Source organism: Cricetulus griseus, chromosome 3 (genome assembly GCF_003668045.3).
Source record: "Cricetulus griseus strain 17A/GY chromosome 3, alternate assembly CriGri-PICRH-1.0, whole genome shotgun sequence".
NCBI lineage: Eukaryota > Metazoa > Chordata > Mammalia > Rodentia > Cricetidae > Cricetulus > Cricetulus griseus.
The window spans coordinates 219,975,892-219,995,217 of record NC_048596.1 but is presented as its reverse complement, the minus strand read 5'-3'; the positions used below and the strand labels follow the sequence as shown (position 1 = coordinate 219,995,217).

Below are 19,326 nucleotides of genomic sequence, written 5' to 3'. Positions count from 1 at the left end.
AGACATTATTTAGATTATGTTAAAGAAAGAAACTACAGTCAGGAAAACTTAAGACATAAATAAAACAAAACTAAAATTACCTTGGCCAAGATATATAACAATGTCCAAAATTATCAGGAGCAAAATAAGAGCATATAATAAAGAAAATGTCTCCACCTTTGTTCTAGAAAGCAACTAAGGATATCCAAGCATTTAATGGCGTTAAAACCCCCTTTTAATCTAAAGAAGAATAATGCACATGTATATTCTTTAGATTTTTAAAATCCAAAGATTTAATGCTCAAAGGAGATTTCATCAAGTAGAAGCTAACTAGAATTCTTTTAAATTGCTTAAAAGGTAAATGTAACTCCTTTTGCAAAAATGAATTGTCTTATACTAATTAAAATATTGGAAAAGGAAGCAAAATATTAAAGATTACTAATTAATCTTAGGACAGAAAAAGAGGTATAAAAACAAAATATTTTTTCTTCAAAATTTTCAAGTTTTACTAAAGCAAAAGGACAAGAAAGTACTTCATGAAATAAAAATGTATCTTACAAGAATGTTCCTCTTGGCAACTAGACTGTGCAGGACTCCCAGCAATACTAGCCGCTTCCTCAGTTGTCCTTCCTCTCAACCATGAAACCAAGCAGTATGATCCAGAGCTGTCACAAGCACTTTCTAAAATATCACATAAGGTATGACAAAGGAGTTCCTTCTGCTCTTCCTCTAAAAATAACCAAAGTATAAGTTATAATGGTTTGTCTGAAAAAGAAAATCGTCATGACAAATAGCACAAATGCCTTGGCTTAATAATAAAAAAACAAGTGTTTTGTAAGAATAAGGAAAGTCTGTATATAACTGGGAGACTGTAAATTACTCTTTAGTAAAACAATGTGGGTAAGGATTAAGATATTATCACTTTAAATACTGGTGTCAGTCAGAAGCAGCAGCCTGGAAAACGCAGAATTTAACATTATGAGAAACAGTGTGCTAGGCATCTGTCTCGAGCATCTGAACACTCAGGTTCCTTTACTGCAGAATCAAGCATAACAAATAACAGGGCCCCTAGAGACCTCTGCTCTCATCTTCGGAACTCTAATGTCTGACCAATTTACAGGAATAAGCGCAAGGTGATACGACACCATCAGCACACAAAAACCACAATCCATTACGATAGCAACCACTGTTATGCTGAATAAACCAGAAGCTACTATACCATTCCACAGTAAGCTGAACACTGGTGTTTTGTGGATGGCACAAGCAAGGCCATTTCCTCTAGAACATGAGCAGTTCCTCCCTCTCTCTAGTGGTGCCCCTCTCCAGATGCACTATCACAGTCAAACTTCCAAGTAAAGGCTCTACTAACAAAATCCTATATCACATGTTATGATAAAAGAGGATTCTGTCTTTCCTAATGGAAAGTTCTTCATAGTCAGTAACAGTTCCATGCATTTTGCATCACAGCAATGCTTTCCAAATTTGTCAAAGTGACTGTACTTTTGGGGAAGAAATGTTTTCTGCAATTAAAAGTCACGTTAATAAATGACTCCGAAAATATCTTTATTGAACTTGTGCATTTCCATTTCATATCAACACTTAATATGTATGACCAGGACACCTTTAACTCTTCAGTTCAAAATCATGAGATTATCTGGTCATGGGTTAGGATGGAAGCTATCATGTTCTTATAGGCAATATTGGCACTGCAATATCCTGCTTTCTTCTAGAAGTGACTATGAGGCTCACATGAAATTCTGTAACTGAGGAAAGATCTTTGTAAATTGCCAAGTGGAATGAAAATGTTTGTTATCAGGCAACATCCTGAATTGCTTTCAGTGTTTCCATTATAATGGAAGATAAAGGAATAAAAAGAGAACACCGAGTTCCTGATCAGAGCTCAATAAGCCAAAAAAAAAAAAAAAAAAAAAAAAAAAAAAAAAAAAAAAAAAAAAAAAAAAAAAAAAGGAGACCTGGAGGGAGGAGGAAGATCAATAACAACAAACAGACATGGTAGAGCAAGAGTAATCCTAGCAATAAGATAGCCTGGCCTAAACAGCAAGTTCCAGGCTAGACTTATTATGTAGCAAGATCCCATCACACAAACAAACACCAGAGTAAATTTTCATCTAAAAGTTAAGAGAAACAGCCATTTTAGCAAGAAGCCAAGTGTTTTCCCTTACTTACAATACCCTGTCTTCCTTCTCCTATCATAAATTTAAAACAAAGTCATTGTTTATGAAACTTCCTGAAACATTCAAGAAATACTATCCCACCAATTGTTTCCTATTGAACAGACTTTCTTTTTAAAATTGAATTACTAACAATAAATGCTGTGTAGACCAGGTTTAAAAGAGAAGATAAGTAAGAACTTGAAAGCCAGCTATCATACCTGAGCAATCCCGCCAGGACGACTTCTCAGAGGAAAACAGAAGCTTCTTCAAAAGAAATGCCTTTACACAATTAAAGCAATGGTTAGAATGCATTATAGACACATCTCATGCAACTCGTTTACTTTTAAAAATAAAAACATTAATACTACCTTTCTGTTCTTTTGAGCAGTTTTATTAAAACCTCAAATAGTCCCCCCCATTCAACAGTCAATGTATATGGTTATTTACTTAGATTATAGTAATATAAATTTTATCCCAGAGTCACAAATTACCCACCTCAGATACATACTCTTTAATAAGTAGAGAATCCACATTATAAAGAGGTTATTAGAAATTACAGCAAGTTAGTGTTCTGTTCACATAGTGAATGTATAGGAACATGTCTACATTTCTCTTGGATTTCTGGGGTAGAGACATTTAAATACAACAATGATTCTTCCTTGTTAGCCCTGATCTGTTATACAAAGAATACTGGCCATCCTGGGAAATTAGCAAGACCCTGTCTCAAGCTAAAATACAAAAAAAACACTGTAGATGAGGCTCAGTAGTAGAACCCTTGCATATCATGGTGAGATTATGGATTAGATGCCCAGGACTATGGAAAGAAAAGAGTATGGGAGAAAAAAAAAGATAATCCAACTATTAGAGCAATCACTTCTCACAAGAACTCACAGCTTCATGATTTGAGTCATCAAGTTATATGATTCAAAAGAAAAACAAACTGATCCCTAATTTTTTATTGCCTATGTCATAGAAAGCAGTGGGATATAGGGCAGTGCCTCATTGAGGTACAGTGCGGTTGACTTGTTTAAATGCATGTTCTTGGGTTCCACTTGTTGAATATGAATCTGTTCAGGGTAAGTCTAAGAAACAGGGGTAATATAGGACTCTTCACATGCTACAAGAAAGCAGAATGGAGACTGCTTTTAGTCAGAAGGACCTAAACTTGAGTCTTGATTAACTACCCTATTAATCAAAAATGCTAGGACAAACTTTGAAAAATTTCAGTAAGGGTTATAGAAGAAAATGCATGCAACGCACTCAGCATACTACCTGGCACCTAGCAAGCCATCAATTCAAAGAATTTTACCACCTCCAACAGTAAGGTTCAATGGTACTTACACAGAATAAAGCAAACACTACCATCAAGTATATACTATCATCCAAAATCAACATAAATTAACCACCTTGTATAATTATCTGCAGTACAAACTTTGGAGGTATATTACTGCTGTTGGCATATAATATTTCCTTCATTTGTTCCTCATGACTGGTTTTATAAGAAGAAATTACAATGATTATATTGAGATGTGCACTTTCTGGTTTTCACAGGAATTAATAGCCATAATCACTACTTCTATAAAATTCCCAAGATTTAGCTGTTATTTCCTCATTTAAATTTTATTACAATACATTAGGTTGGTTGCAACTTTTGCTACTATAAATCAGTTTCTTCATGAGGAATTTTTTTTCATAAGGGTTATTTTTAAAGAGAGACTCACAGAAATACATTATTGCCTCAAGACTCTATATTATCATGCCTCTAGCCATAGTCTGAACACCTTCACAGAATCTTAGTTAAATCTGTACTAGACAACAATATTCAAGAGTGCCAGTACATCTCACCCACATATGGCTTGACAATTATATATCTAGAGAGTTTTTAAAAAAGAAAAAGAAATAGAATCAAGCTCTAGTTTGATTTTTACTAGCCCAAGCTAAGCAAGTCTATATCCTTTTATTGTTTAGTATCATTCTACCTGTTAACAACTACTCCGTGATGCCCATCATACCACTGGGGAAACAGTGTTTTTCTTACCGAATTTGTACTAATTCCCCATGTAAGACAGACAGCATTCTTGATAATAATGTTTACTGAAACTATTTTTTTCCTGAGCTTAAAGTAATCCCTTTTCTTAGAGCATTAGTACATTAATATTTGGGTTTCTTATGGTTCAAGATAAGGACCATATATATTTAGTTGTGGTTGGTATACAGCCATTAGTCTCCCAAATTGCCATATTGATGATATTTATGAAACTTCATTTTATTTCACCACTTATGACAGTTCCTTTATCACAGTAAGTGATAAAGTCTTGGTAAACTCTATTTAATAAGTGAATTATCTTTTAATGCTATTCCTATGTACATTTTCTAGAAGCATCATGTTCTAAATTTAATAGTTTAAAAAGGTTAATGTTAATATTTTGACTTACTCGGTTCTCTCATTACTCAACAATTTAATTTTGATGTTTAAGCCAAAGCACTAATATAAATAAAATAATTGCATTGATTGAAAATATTGGTATGTTTCTCAAATTAAACCTATGATTCAAAGGTCTGTAACAAGGTGGCCAGGATTTTACTGTTAAAGTTATCCCTTGTTTATTATTTATATACACTGAATTTTAAATGCCTGTAGTCTATCTTCTGTTCACACATATTCACATACCTTCAATATTATAGTACTATTACTGAAACAGTCTCTAAATAGATTTCCAAATCTAACACACATGAAGAGCATAGGATCTTCACATTCAGACAAGAATCCTACTTCTACCTGAAATTTGCCCCAGCCACTTAGGAAAATAGATATAATAATTGCTTGTAGTATATTATATAAATAGTATATGTAATCACACAGAATAGATAAATGTACTATGGTTATTGTTGTACTTAATTTTCCACTCTATATACTTAACAATTCTGAAACAAGATTCAGACACTCAAATTTCTCTGAATAATTTTACCAGTATGAAAAAAAAAAGCTTTATTCTTTGAAGAAATAAAAACAAGTTGGTCTATAAAGATGTATGTTGGAATAACTCAGAGGAGACTGCTTTTCACTTTTTAAATATTTTTAGCTTTATTTTATGTATATGAATGTTTTGCCTGCATTTTTGTATGTGTACCATGTGTGTGCCTGGGTCCTCAGCAAGAGCAACCAGTGTTCTAAAGCTCTTGAACCATCTCTTCATTCCTGAGATGGTTTTTTCTTTTAGAAAAACACTTTTTGTACCGAGTGATGTTATCATATGGAGGATAAAGTTGGAGACAAATGTATTATGTAGCCAAGAGTTTAGAAATGTCTCCTTCCTGTCCAGTTGGCAATTTGCATCATTTCTTATTCAATAAACATTTTAAGGTATGAATAGCAATATAAGCAAACAGCTCTGAGGTTACAATGATAGTCATACATATAACAGTAAACCAGAGCTGTTGATCCCAGCAATTTAACAGTTTACAGCACTAGTTGGTTCTGAAATTCAAAAACATTAAAATTTATTATTACAAAATGGGTCTCCATCTGTAATTCCTAGTCTTCTGAAAAATCAAGATATACCTCTTACTTTTTCTTGAAAACAGTCAAAATGCTACTGTTGTAAAGACTCACTCATGCTCTGAATCCATTTTTATTTTGGATAGTTACAACTTCATGTGTAAAAGCTGTTAGAGAGTCACATCTGGTTGTTCTGCAGAGTAGTACAGACATCAGAAAACAAATGCAAGTGCTAAACTTTTGAACATGTCCCTCATCTAAGGAGTTGGTAAAGTAGTCTATGTTACCTGAACAGGTGCAATAACAGCACAGGGGCCACCTTCAAACTGTTCTAATGCAGATCCCTCTGATTCACTAAACACAAACCCTAAAAATGAAAGCAAGTAGCAAGGATTAAAAATAATTCCAGTAGCACCTATAAAAGAATTGTTCGTGTACTTTGCTTTGCGATCATGTTTTACAACAGTAAAATATCTACAGTTATCAGAGAGAACAACTCTTCTTTTAGGAGACCAAGAGGATTCTTTGGAAAATGTTATGCAACTATTACCTCTCCTCCAAAATATTTATAAAGTCCTCCCTAAGACACCCCCTCTCCCTCTCCCTCTCCCTCTCCCTCTCCCTCTCTCTCTCTCTCTCTCTCTCTCTCTCTCTCTCTCTCTCTCTCTCTCTCTCTCTCTCACACACAACACACACACACACACACACACACACACACACACACACACACACGATTTCACACAATTTCACACCCAGAGGCCACTCTACAAAGGCAAAGTGGACTTGAATGGAAGGACATTAAATTTACTTTATTTCTTGGTCTGATTACTGAAATTAGCTCATGGATGCCAGGCATATACTCAGCACTAAGCTACACCTCCAAATCTTACTTTTAGATAATTTAATTTGTTTGAAGGAAGAATAGAAATCCACTCTTTTCCAGACAGTATTTTTGTTGTTGTTCATTTCAATCTTTTTTATTTTCATTAAAAATAACTTAGTGAGAGCCGGGTGTTAGTGAGAGCCTTTAATACCAGCCCTCAGGAGGCAGAGGCAGGTGGATCTCTGTGAGTTTGAGGCCAGCCTGGTCTCCACAGCGAGTGCCAGGATAGGCTCCAAAGCTACACAGAGAAACCCTGTCTGGAAAAACCAAACCAAACCAAAACAAAACAAACCAAAACAAAACCTAGTAAAACAATGTAAGAGAGCAGTGGGCTAGGCAGTGGCCAGAGTATTTGCCTATTTGCCTATTTTATTTCCATCTATGAGTCACATTCTGTAATTTAAACACTAAATGGCATGATAGATAGTAAGTGTTCACACATTGGCTCTACCTTACTTTAAATATTCCTAATCTAACTAATTAACTGATAGTAGCTAAAATTATGCCGAGGGCCCTGGGGCAGAAGTCAGGAGAATCTACTAGAAACTCTAGAAAAATCATTTTATCTCCTTGAGCCTCAGTGGTCTTATTTTTAAAATGTTCCCTTTCAACTTCAGTGTGCTAGGGATCTGGTGATTTTTACTAATGGCTAAATTCTGCAACTCAGCAAACACAAAGTATTTTATACCTGCAATTCAGAATATATGCAAGACTGCTACGACCTCTGGTCTAAAAGGAGCTGATAATCCAGCTGAAGGGACATGTAAATCAGTAATACTAAAAGATAGTGTTATTGTAACAGAAGAATAAAGACATTGTGGATGTCCTGGTTGCAAAACGAACAACTTACTCTGCCTGAGTCACATCTTAACAGATGAACTTGAGGCTGATCATGGCAGGGGTTTGCCTGGGAGCAAGGATAGGCAAACGATGTGCAGGCAAAGCAAATATCAGTATTGAAAAGAGAGGGACTGTAAGGGCAGGAAAAGTTGATAGATCAAAGGGAAATTTAATGCAGCTGAGGGGCAGGTTAGGGGCAGAAAGAAGTGGCACATAGACAGAGGGGGAGCACATTACAAAGGCCTGCACGAGCTGGAGGAAGCCCTGGTCCTTGCAGGACTATACAGTTTTCTTTGTTTTTAAAGGATGGAAATAGAAAAGTTCTTTTAAGAGACCAAAAGATGGAACTGACCTAATAAAAGCCTATGGAGAAGATCTATTTTCAGATGTTATTTCTCAAATGAAATTAAAGTTTAAAGTTGGAGCATGCTTTATACAGAGAGTAGATATAGGTACAGAGAAATGAAAGTCGTCTCTGAAGTTTCTACAGAAAAATAACTAAAAATAAAAGTTGAGGATACAGAGCTTCCTCACCAACCTCTCCTTTAGCCTCTCTTCCAAACAGCAGTTAATGTGTATTTCATAGTTTATTAAAAAAATAAGTAAGTGATCCCACCAAAAACCCATCCCACACCCTCTCATTCTTGAACTCTCATCCCTATCCCAGTCATCAATATGCAACAGCCTACCTTTCTCATCTGTCTCCTCAGCGTACAGTATGTGCTTACTTTCAATCCTTGGTTGCACCTAGCTCACTCTCACCCATGTTCACTGTTGATTCCTCCAGGATACTCTTAATGACTCATCTGATGGTGCAAGACTTGCCTAAAATCATGAGCATAAACTCTGAAGAAACTCGGTCTCATTTTGGTTCCTCTTTTGCACATTTTAACCTGTTTATTCCCAGTCTCACTGCAGCACCTCTTAAATGCTGATGATCCCCAAGGCCTGACCTTGGGACATGCATTTTCCTTTCTACATGTTCTCACTGGTAATATGCAGAATTTTATTTACCCCTAACAATTTCATCTACTTCTCTATTTCCATTACTGATTATAACCAAGTAACCCCCAAATATAAACCAGACACACAGAATCTAAAGTCCTTATGTGGTCCTGCACTGTGGACTTCTGTCTCACTGTTTAGATTCTTCCAGGTCTTCAACCATTCCTCCACCTCTTCCACCAGGCTTTTGTGCATAATGTTCCTTCTGTCTGAAACACATGCTAGCTCTTTCTGAAGGGTTCTTCCTTCCTTTTGGCTCAAGGTTCCAAAACATATCTTCATTGTGTCCATTTCTATCCCGTATCTAGTCTGCCTTATAGTTCAAACTGCTATCTATCCCCCTTCTCCTAGCATACTGATGACAGTTTCCAACCATACCTTCCAGCTCCCTGTCTCTTTATTCCTCCTATTCATCAGTATTGCCTGGAGAGTGTTTCTGAAATAGAAACAAAGCTTGGTCATAACCTGCTTAAAAATCTTTCTATGGCTCCTCATTGCAAGTAAAATAAAACCTTAACTCCTTTTTCTGGTCTATAGACATGGGAGACCCGACCAATTCAATGGATATCCATTTTACAATTACTTTGCTTAGCTACAAAGTTGTTATTAATGCTTTCTCTTCTCTCCAGAGGAAATGCTTCCTTCTATTCTGCTCTTTATATTTTTCAGGATTCAATTTAGATGCTAATTCCCTAGAGACTTCCTTGCAAACCTAAGTAGTCTACCATACCTTAGCAGAACTGGCATTAATCATAATCTACATTTATGTTAATTTTTATACAAGTATCATGTTTTCATTGATGGTTTTTTAATCATATGCTGTATAGTCACTGCTTATTAATGCTTGTTGAATTTCTGAAAAGGAAGACAATAAGGGGTGTTTATAAAGATGCAAAACAGTTCAGTTTCAAACATGTAAAACAGCCATTCCTACGAACTAGAAGTAGGAGATACTAAACCTCAGGGCAAGATTTGGGACTATAGATAGGAACTGCAATCATCTGAAACAGGTCAGTTAAAGCGAATGCCAATATGCACTGTCAAGATAATAAAGCTGAGAATATCAAAAAAAAAATGGGTAGAGGCTGCATCAGCAATGCAGGATAACAACTTAGAAAAAACAGGCAAGACAGAAATATAGTAGCTGAGGTTCTAGAAAAGAACAATTAGATATGAGTCGTCAGCTGTGACAAATGCTAAAAACATAAAATGCTGGATCAAGCATGCCACTGCAAGTACTACAAAAGGAAATGGAGCTAGCAAGAGAGCCAGACTTTAAATGACAGAAGGAGAAACAGCAAAAGCAAGCTATTTGTTGCACAAGTTTCACAGAATGAAAAAAGGATGGTGGCATGAAGAATTATTTTGACAGGATGTTAGCTAAAAGAATGAATGGCATGAACTAAAAAATGACATATGCTTTAGTTCCAGTACTAGGGAGGCAGAGGCAGGTGAACTCTGAGCCTAACCTGGGTCTACTCAGTGAGTTCCAGGCAACCAGGGCTACATAGTTTGTTTCAAAACAAATAAGCAAATAAAATAAATAAATAAATGGGGCTGAGTCAATGACTGGTATGGGGAAAAAAAAAAATCCAAGACCTGTAAGTCTTATAAGAGAGCCGAGAAGGTGCAGCATGGCAACAGTGATTGCCAACCAGGCAGAGGTTCTCAAATGAGTACCTAGCCCCACAGGCTTTTTACAGTACTAGAGACTGGTGGAAGGGACCCACCTGAAGTTATAAAACTTTTCCCAATTTATCCTGACATAATTTCCCACAGCCCTGCTAATATATGCTTTCATGCCGAGTTCCTTAATTTTTAAGAGTATAAAACAGGATCCCGAGCTCAGAAAACATGAAAGCTAGTGACCTAAGAGACACAAATTTTAGTAGATTGCTAAATAACAACAGCAAAAAAAAAAAAAAAAAAAGTGAAGTCACTGACTGGAGTCAAGGGACTGAACAAAGGTGAAAACTAAGGAACTCTCTGGATGCTAATTCTGAAAAGCACAAGGACAGCTGATGAGGATAAAGAGTAGAATCAGTGAGGACTCCGGTATGGTGTAAATAGTCTGTGCTGATGCCAGACACAGGTTTATCCAGCACACAACACACTGGAAGTAGTTAAGATGGATGGAAAAAAAAAAAATTAAACTTAATAAGGAAAGTGGAAACTAAGAGGGCTGATTGTCACATTAAGACAACCAAATTTCATGTTCAAGCTAGGAAAGAGAAGTGAAGCCAAGAAAGAATCTGTGCCAAGAGTCAGTGGCCATACCATTCAGAATCCACCAGTCCCTACACCTTCTCTTCTGCTAAGCAGGGGCGGGCCTTGTCAGTACTTGGATAGAGAGGTGACAAGAGACTTCCACTGTTTGTCCAAGAAGAATAAGGAAGGAGCTCTGGACACATGCACATCTAACCAACTGGATAAGCAAGGTCTCTAAAGTCTTATTAACCAGTGTAAAACCAAGGTCACAGACTTGGTTAGATTACTATAAGCCAGATGGTCTAGGCTAAGTCAAATAGCTGAAGGGAGTATATTTTCCTTAGCTAATCATGGGAGATAAATGTTTATCCTCTGCTATCTTACGAAGTCATAGTAAAGGTAAAATAAGGTTTCAAAAAACCTGTACAACATGACACCATAGTATAGATATTTCAAATCTTTGAATTAAAGAAACTCCACTATACTTAGATATCAAGTAATTAACCTCATGTGTTTGCAAATTGTGATCTTTAAATTGCCTATTAGGTGAATTATAATTTAGTTGTGTACAGAAAGGAAAACTTTATATATTTGGTTGAGAGCCTAGCCTTTAATGGCTGAGCCATCTCTCCAGCCCAGGAAAGCCTAAGTTCAAACTTTGACCCAAACGAATTATCTATTTGTGTGTGTGTGTGTGTGTGTGTGTGTGTGTGTGTGTGTGTGTGTGTGTAGCTGTGAGAGGACAACTTGCAGAAGCTGGCTCTCTCCTTCAAGCATATAGGTTCTGAGGATCAAACTCAGGTGATCAGGCTTGGTGGCAAGTACCTTTCCTAACTGAGCTATCTTGTTATCCCATTATATATTTTTAAATGATCCCTTACTTTTCATAAGTTAAAAATCTTATTTTCCATATTATTTAATAAAGACTGTCCCTTATTCCTGAAAATCCCCAAAATAATTTTAATCAAATACAGTCCTGCCACATCACAAAAAGATAAAATCCACGTTGAGCTGCTCTAGACAGTATCTCTTTTTCCAGCACACCTTCAGGTGAAACAATAAAACACAGTGAAGTCTGAAGGAAGGGACAGAGTGGTTCCTGAGCCCCTGAGATCTAAACTGAGGTCAGGGAGAAACGCAGTCCAAATGCTTTGGAAAGCTGTGCCTACACTACCCATGAGGAACACTGAGAACAAGAAAAGGCACTGGCCCTTTGCAGGGAGTCTGCCAAACACTGGGTTACAAAATAAACACTGAAAATTGAACTCCTAGTTTGTCAAAAGTTCCCATGATCAATACTACTTCTGTCGGACAGAGAAGATGCCAATTTGGGTTCTGCTGGGACATGGTCTATCTGCCAGATTCCTGCTGTCTCAATGCTACTATCCTGATCAGCACCACCTCTCCTCCTGGACTACAGGGACCATATGATCTTAGTCACTGTCTCCCCACTGTCTCCTCTCAGCCACAGCAATCAAATCCACCTTCTAAATACAGAACCTGTATCTCCTTGCTCCAAAAACTTCCATTGACTCCCGATTCATTCAGAATGAGGACCAATATCCTTATATTGGCTAGAAAGCCTTATATGACTACATTACTTTTAGAGTGTTTATTCCCCTCCCCTTCACACTGGCCCTCTCCAGCCCCAATGAGCTCCTTTCTGTTCCCTGATTAACTGTCTGAGAACGCTTGGCAGTAAGACTTCTACAGAAGTAGTGCCTCTATCTGGAACACTTTTTTCAGATGCCTGCACAACTGGCTCCAAGGACTCCCAAGTGTTTCCAGGACTCTGTCCCTTCACCTAATAACCACAGCAGGAGCTTGAAGCTTGCTCTCCTATCTCAGGCTTAAGCTGCAAGGGCTAGAGGGACACCAGTGTGGTTTATAGGAAGAAAGAAGTAAGTGGTGCTAATGAACTAAAAAAGTGAAAAAAAAAATGTTGACCCCAACTAGGAACCTAAGCAATAGTGGAGAGGCTACCTTAAAATGCCCTCCCCCTATAATGAGACTGATGACAACCTTAAATGCCATCCTAGAGCCTTTATTCAGTAGTTGATGGAAGCAGAAGCAGACATCCACAGCTAAGCACTGAGCCAAACTCCTGGAATACAGTTTCAGAGAGGGAGGAGTGAAGGGGTCAAGGCCATGCTGGGAAAACCCACAGAAACAGCTCACCTGAGGAAGTGGGAACTCATGGACCCCAGTGTGACAGCTGGAGAACCAACATAGGACCAAACCAGGCCCCCTTAACATGGGTGTCAGCTAGGAAGACTGGGCAGTCTATCAGGCCTCTGGCAGTGGAACCAGAATGTATGCCTAGTGTATGAACCCAGGAGTGCCTAGGCCCTGCCCCAAATGACTTGAAAACTTTGATGATCCTTCATGGAAGGCCTCACCCTCCAGGATGTGGGATGGCATGGGGGCATGGTGAGGGGCATGGAAGGATGGGAGGGAGAGGGAACTGGGATTGATGTGTAAAATAAGATTGTTTGTAATTTAAATAAAATATAATAAAAGAGGTAAGTAAATGAACAGGAAAAACTGAAATGAAAAGCAAATTGTCAAATTAAAAACAGCCAGCCTGGACTGGCAAGATATGGCATGTCTTTTATCCCAGCACTCAGGAGGTAAGGCAGGTGGATCTCAGTGAGATTGAGGCCAAACCAAGATACATGATGAGACCTTGTTTAAAAAAAACAAAATTAAATTCAAACCTTTTATCAAAAGACTTATTGCTTTTAACAAAACTGGAGAGAGGGCACAGTAGCTAAAAGCACTGATTGCTTGTGAAGTAGACCTGGGTTCAATTCCCAGCATCCATATGCAGGCTCACAGCCATCCATAATTTCAGTTCTGGGGAATCCAATGCTCTCTTCTGGCCTCTGTGGGCACAAGGCATGCATGTGGTGCACATGCATACTTGGTAGCAAGACATTCATACACATATACTTTTTAAGTAAAAAATAAAATAAATTGTTATACAAGGACTGCTCAAAAAATAACCCAACACGAATACTTCTCCAAGCGAAAGGGATTTCCAAAGAATTAACTAAAACTGGCATATGAACAAAAAATGAACAACTTTATACTACTCTAATGGTTTATTTTAACAAGCAAAGTAACTTGACTAATGTAGCTTCATAAATGGAATCTAAGTATAACTTTGTTATACAGTAACCATTTTACACCTGCATCTTATTTGCAGAAGACTGAGGTTGCAGCTGTCAATTCGATGCAGTTATCGACCACAAAATCCAGCCGCCTTGCTAATGCAGCAAGTCAGTGCCCTGCGCCTACTCCCATAATCCCCAATGACATTTAGCAATGGCTTCTAAGAGTAAGTAATTCTGAGCGCCATTAGACTGACCGAGGAAGTGTTGTGATCCACATTCCTTTTAAAATACAACAAACAATATCAGACACCATCTCACAACCAGGGATACTTGAGGCCAAAGTGAACAAGCTGTAGCGAGCGATACCGTGTTTCCATTCGGAGCACCACACCTAACCACAAAATTACAACATAAAATTGCTTTCTGGCCTTAGTCACTTGGATTGCTACCTAACTTCACCCCAATCCATCCGCTCTCCCTCCTCCAACAAAAACCCAAACACTGACAACATAAAACTCACTTGGAGACTGGAGGTGTAAAGACCCTGACAGGTGGCACTCTAGGAGTCACACATTGCAGTCCAACTGGGCCCCTCACCCCTTAGGCAAATCAGCCCAGAGTGGCAGAGGCGCTTAGGCTCTTTGGTAAACACTCTCCTATCCAAGTTCTTCCCATTAAAATCCATTTAGAGCAGCGGTTCTCCACCCCCAGATGGGAGGGGGGTCGCACTTCAGACACCCTACATAGCAGGTATTTACATTACGATTCACAATAGGAGCAAAATTAGTTATGAAGTAGCAACGCAATAATTTTATGGTTGGGGACCACCACATCAGGAAGAACTATAATAAAAGGTCGCGCTTTAGGAAGGTTGAGAACCATGGGTACTAGAACCGAGCTCGGGGTATCCGACAGGTCAGAGCTGAGGCAACAGCAAGAGGCTAAAGCGAGGAACCTGAGGTGCAGGGGCTGGGTTACCGTAACCAAGTGTAACCAAGTCCGGGTATTAGAACTGAGTGCGGAGTCCCAAGGGGGCCGGAGCAGGGGTACAGGGATCGAGCTCTGATACTGCAAGAGTGCACCAAATGCCAGTACAGGGAAAGTGCCAGAAGCCGGGGGTCAGAGCTTGGAGTACGGGGACCAAGGGCCGGCACAGGGCAAGAGCGAAGATACGAGAGGGACTGCCGCTGGGGTACCAAGCCCGAGCACAGGGAAAGAGTACCGGGGGAAGAGGAGTCGAGGTACTGAGACCAAGCGGGGCTACTGGGACAGAACTCGAGCGCCCAAAGTGCCTAAAGCGGGGCTACTGGGACCAAGCACGGGGACTGGTAGAGAAGGGCACTGGGGCCAAACGCCAGGGACCCGAGGTGGTGGAGCGGGGGTCCTGGAACCGAGCGGGGCGTCCCCGCCCGACACCCAGAGCCCCGGCGGAGCGGCTGGAGCGGCGAGCGCTGTCCCGGTACCTTGCGTCCAGCGGCAGAAGATGGTGTCCGACAGCCCGGGGCTGCTCTTGGTGCCCCACACCAGCTCCAGCAGATCTTTGGTCACTTCGGACATGATGGGGACTGAGCAAGAGGGTCTTTGCTTCCCGGACTCCGGCCCCGGAACATAGGGAAGGGGAGACTCGAGAAAAGGACGGCGGAACGGCGGCGGCCGGGCGCGACCGGGAGGCCGAGCGAGGTGAGGGGAACACGCAGCCGGCGGAGACCTCGCCTGTCAAGCCGGCCGAAGCCGCAGCCTGGAGTTTCCCGTGCCGGAAGTGGCCGGATTTCCGACTTCCTTTAGCTCCGCCCCCCCGCGGAGCATCGGGGAATCTCTTCCCGGGAAGCAGAAGTAGGTAGAGTTCGGGAGAGCTGGGAGTGTCTGGTCACCTTGGGAACTGTACAGATTGTGTGTGGTTGGACTGTTGACTTTTGCTCTTCCCTGCCAGGGGACTGAAATAGCCCCTCCCCTCCTGGGCTCTGCTCCACTTCTTATAGCAGGCTTTGACTCCCTCGCTCTACCACCTGGTCCTTAAATCTAGAATAATACACAAAACTAGAATTTTAAGATTATAGCTATGCCCTTGAGTTGGAAGTTCCCTTCCACTGTCCCTTGATAAACTATGTAAAATCCAACCAACTCATTACCTGGTTACACCTGCAAATGCATTCTTGTATTAAAAATAACTGCGGTGAAACACACATTACAGAGCTAGCAGGAGCTACACTGACCTAAAGCAACCTTTTTGCAAATGGCACAGAATTCATCTCTCATGTTTGAGACATGTGGGGCCCAGGACAGCTTGGGCACACTGCTGCCTGATGCCATGGCAGGCATAATAATAATAATAATAATAATAATAATAATAATAATAATAATAATAAATAATGCTAGAAAGGCTAGAGTTTCAGTTTACTGGCAGGCAGCACTGGGTTCCAGGAAAAGCCATAAACTGACACCACCCAGGGAGGGACAGCATCTAAGGGGGAGTACCCTATATTCCAAACATCCCAACCATTAGATATAATCACCAGATGTCCTTGAGCTGTGATAAAACACCATGACTAAGGCAACTTATAAATGAATGTGTTTAATTGGGCTTACACTTCCAGAGGGTTAGAGTCTGTGATGGTGGAGTGAAGAAATGACAAGCAGGAAGCAGAGGGCACACTGGGTATGACATTCATCTTTTGAAACTCCAAAGACCTCCCCCTGTAACACAGTTCTTCCAACAAGGCCATACTTCCTTATCCTTCACATATATTTTCACTAATTAGGTACTAAGTACTTAAACATAGGACCCTATGGGAGCCATTCTCATACAAACCACACACTACACTTAAATTAAATTCCACCACTCTGTCTCCCCTTCAAGCTCCTTCCATGGCCTCTTGACCTCTTCTCAAATTCATTACTTCATTGTTACATACTACACCTTAATGGGTCTATTTAGTGCTGTGCTTATATACACGTGTTTAGAGTTGACTACTTGGGGTTGGATAACTTGTCCTTGTAGAAAACTGATTCTCCCTCTCTCAAGAGGCATTGATTTGCCAATAGCTCTTCATGTAGGAGTGGGACCATGTGAAATGACCCAGTCCCCATTAGCATGTCAGCAGGTCATTATGCAGATCTTTTGTAGACAACCATATTGCTATGATTTCATGGGTGCAGCCTCCCCACTGTCTATAAAACCCTGTCCAGGAACAGGCAGCCAGATCTGTCTCTTACAATCTTGTGCCCTCCTTCTGTGATTTTCCCTGTGAGGAGTACAGGCCTAGTTGCAGCTGTATTATCTATTGTAGTTGAGCACTCTATGGTCACTTAGTATGTGTTTTGGGCAGCTGTGGGTCTGTGTAATAATTTCCATCTGTTGCAAACCAGCAGAAAAAGCTTCTTTGATGAGAGATACCTATGGGTATAAGGATAAGTATTTGAAATATAGAAATTATTTTAAGAAAATGGCAGTAATAGATTCTCTTCTAGAGTCTAAGACCTCTCCAACCATAGATAGTTGGATATGTTTACAATCCCAGGCATGAATTCCCTCCTATTTAGGGGTCCTTAAGTCTATTTCTTCATCTGTTGTTTAACTCAAGATGAAAGTGCCTTTATTGCGTCATTAAGGATATTTTGTCCAGCTAGTTAGTCATCATTGTGATTTGTAGGCTTTACAGGACTATTTATAGGACTATGCTTCTCCTCCTTGAAAACTTGCATAGTACCTTCTGATACTATTGTTGTGCCCAAATTCTGAACCCCCCAAATCACCAGGAGACCCATTCTGATGCAAAAGCAAAAAGTCTGCTAATGTTTAACAAGCTAACCCCATTAACTAGGGCCCTTTGTCAGTTCATTGCAGCTGATGGCTGGAGAAGGACCCCAAGAAACTGTGAAGCAGGGAACTTAAGGGGCAGCATAAGGGGAGTATCTTGGGGTATGCAACGGTCTCGGGATTGGTGAGCTTCTGGGCTTGGATGACCTGTCTTGTGTTGATTGGTCAACTGGTTGTTATGGCCAATAGGCCCTCCCAGGGCAGTTGCTACACTCTGCACATCGCTGTTGTGCCACTTTTACTGTAAAGCACTCCCAGAACTGTAAAGCACAACCAAAGTCCTGGGTATCTGACCAGGGCAGGCCCAGCAAGGTCAGACATGTGCTGAGTCAGAGGCCTGCATGTCTTTTCTGCAGTCTGTCATGGCTACTAAAGCAGGTTTTATTTTTTTCCGGTTTTTTTTTTTTTGTGTGTGTGTGTGTGTGTGTGTGTGTGTGTGTGTGTGTGTGTGTGTGTGTGTGTGTGTTCCCTTCATTATGAGAGCTAGTCTTCAGGGAGGAGATTTCCAGGTAAGTTCCAGTTTGGTTCTTCTCAGTCCAGCATCTGAAGTGTGTGGTGTTTCAACAGTATGGTCTTTCAAGAGGTAAACTCAGAGCAATGCCAACAGACAATATTGTCTATGGAGTCTCTTGGACTCCCATGACCAACAAAGGAAGGTTTCCCATGCCTAGCATTGGGGGTTTTGTTAGGTAGTCTATTGCTCTTGAGCAATAATCACCCTGTGTGACATGCACATACACACACACACACACACACACACACACCTATAACTTGTAAAGCACTACTTATTTTTTTTCTAGCAGTTTTAGTGTGCTTTGAGACGAGGAAAATTTCTTGAACTGTGACTTTTCTGAATTTTCATCTATACTGAAGGAGGCAGATCTCAAGCAGATACTGATTAATGTCCTTGCCACTTCTTTTATACTGTACCTATTATTTTTGGTGTTTTACATTTTTAATTAGCAGTGCATATTTTAGCAAGTAATATTTAATTAATGTTAAATTATTTATTGGCTTATTTATTCTTTAATTACAACATTTAAATTGTGTACTTCTTTTACAATAGAAATACAAGTTTTTATTGATTCAAAATTTTCTTATTCAGTAATTTTATAATAATAAATATGCACTATGTCATGTCAAGGGAATTGCTGACTATAATTCCTTAACCCTGTTTAATTGCTTTCCTTTTCTTTCTCCCAAGTTTCTTTCAAATAAAAAAAAAAACACAGTTTCGCTGTCTGTTCCTAGTGACTATGAGAGCAATTTTCAATGGGAGTCCTAATCTCCTAAGTCAGTGCATTTCGTTACACTAAAATAAAGGGAAATTTTTCAAAAAAAATTTCCCTTTATTTTATTGCAGGGTAGCATGCAATTCATCCCCATGCCATTAATGAAGCTTACTCATATATTCTCTGCATTCCAGTAAAACCAGAAATCTTAACACAGTTAATGAATTTTACTTTGCATCATCCTAACTTCTGCTCACCTCAATTTTTATACTGAGTACATGAGACCCCTTTCGAATCCTCCATGGTCACATTCAAGTGTGGCATTATTATACCAGCATTTCCTACCAACCTGACTATATGGTGGGAAAAAATGTTACCATTAGCTTCTAACCAATAAATTTAAGCACATTGTTTAATTTCAATGTTCCAGAAATGGCAAGTATGCTCAGCATAAAAGGAAGGCATTAGAGTCACTATCTTTCTCTAACAGTTTATGTTCTGGAAAAAGACTGTCAGGGAATGAGTGGAATAAGAAAATCTAAATCTACCAGCTGTGGCACTGGTTATGTCAAT

General features: G+C 39.6%; 1 protein-coding gene across 5 annotated transcripts in view; it reads right to left on the bottom strand.

Annotated features, from left to right (window-relative positions):
* The window catches only part of Mindy3 (MINDY lysine 48 deubiquitinase 3), a 69,834-nt gene extending 54,352 nt beyond the window's left edge, over window positions 1-15,482 (bottom strand). For 2 of the 5 annotated variants that reach the window (XR_003483292.2, XM_027405231.2), the window contains exons 1-4: window positions 15,168-15,479; window positions 5,940-6,019; window positions 2,372-2,432; window positions 538-708 (exon numbers count right to left, since the gene is read on the bottom strand). Coding sequence is in view for 3 of the 5 variants with exons in the window: in XM_027405231.2 (XP_027261032.1) it covers window positions 538-708; window positions 2,372-2,432; window positions 5,940-6,019; window positions 15,168-15,261 (406 nt within the window). In the remaining 2 variants the exon portion in view is untranslated. Of the gene's footprint in view, window positions 1-537; window positions 709-2,371; window positions 2,433-5,939; window positions 6,020-15,167 lie in introns of those variants that run through there. The other 3 variants (XM_027405230.2, XM_027405233.2, XM_027405232.2) reach the window with 3 other exon arrangements.
* Between the last annotated feature and the right edge of the window lie 3,844 nt (window positions 15,483-19,326).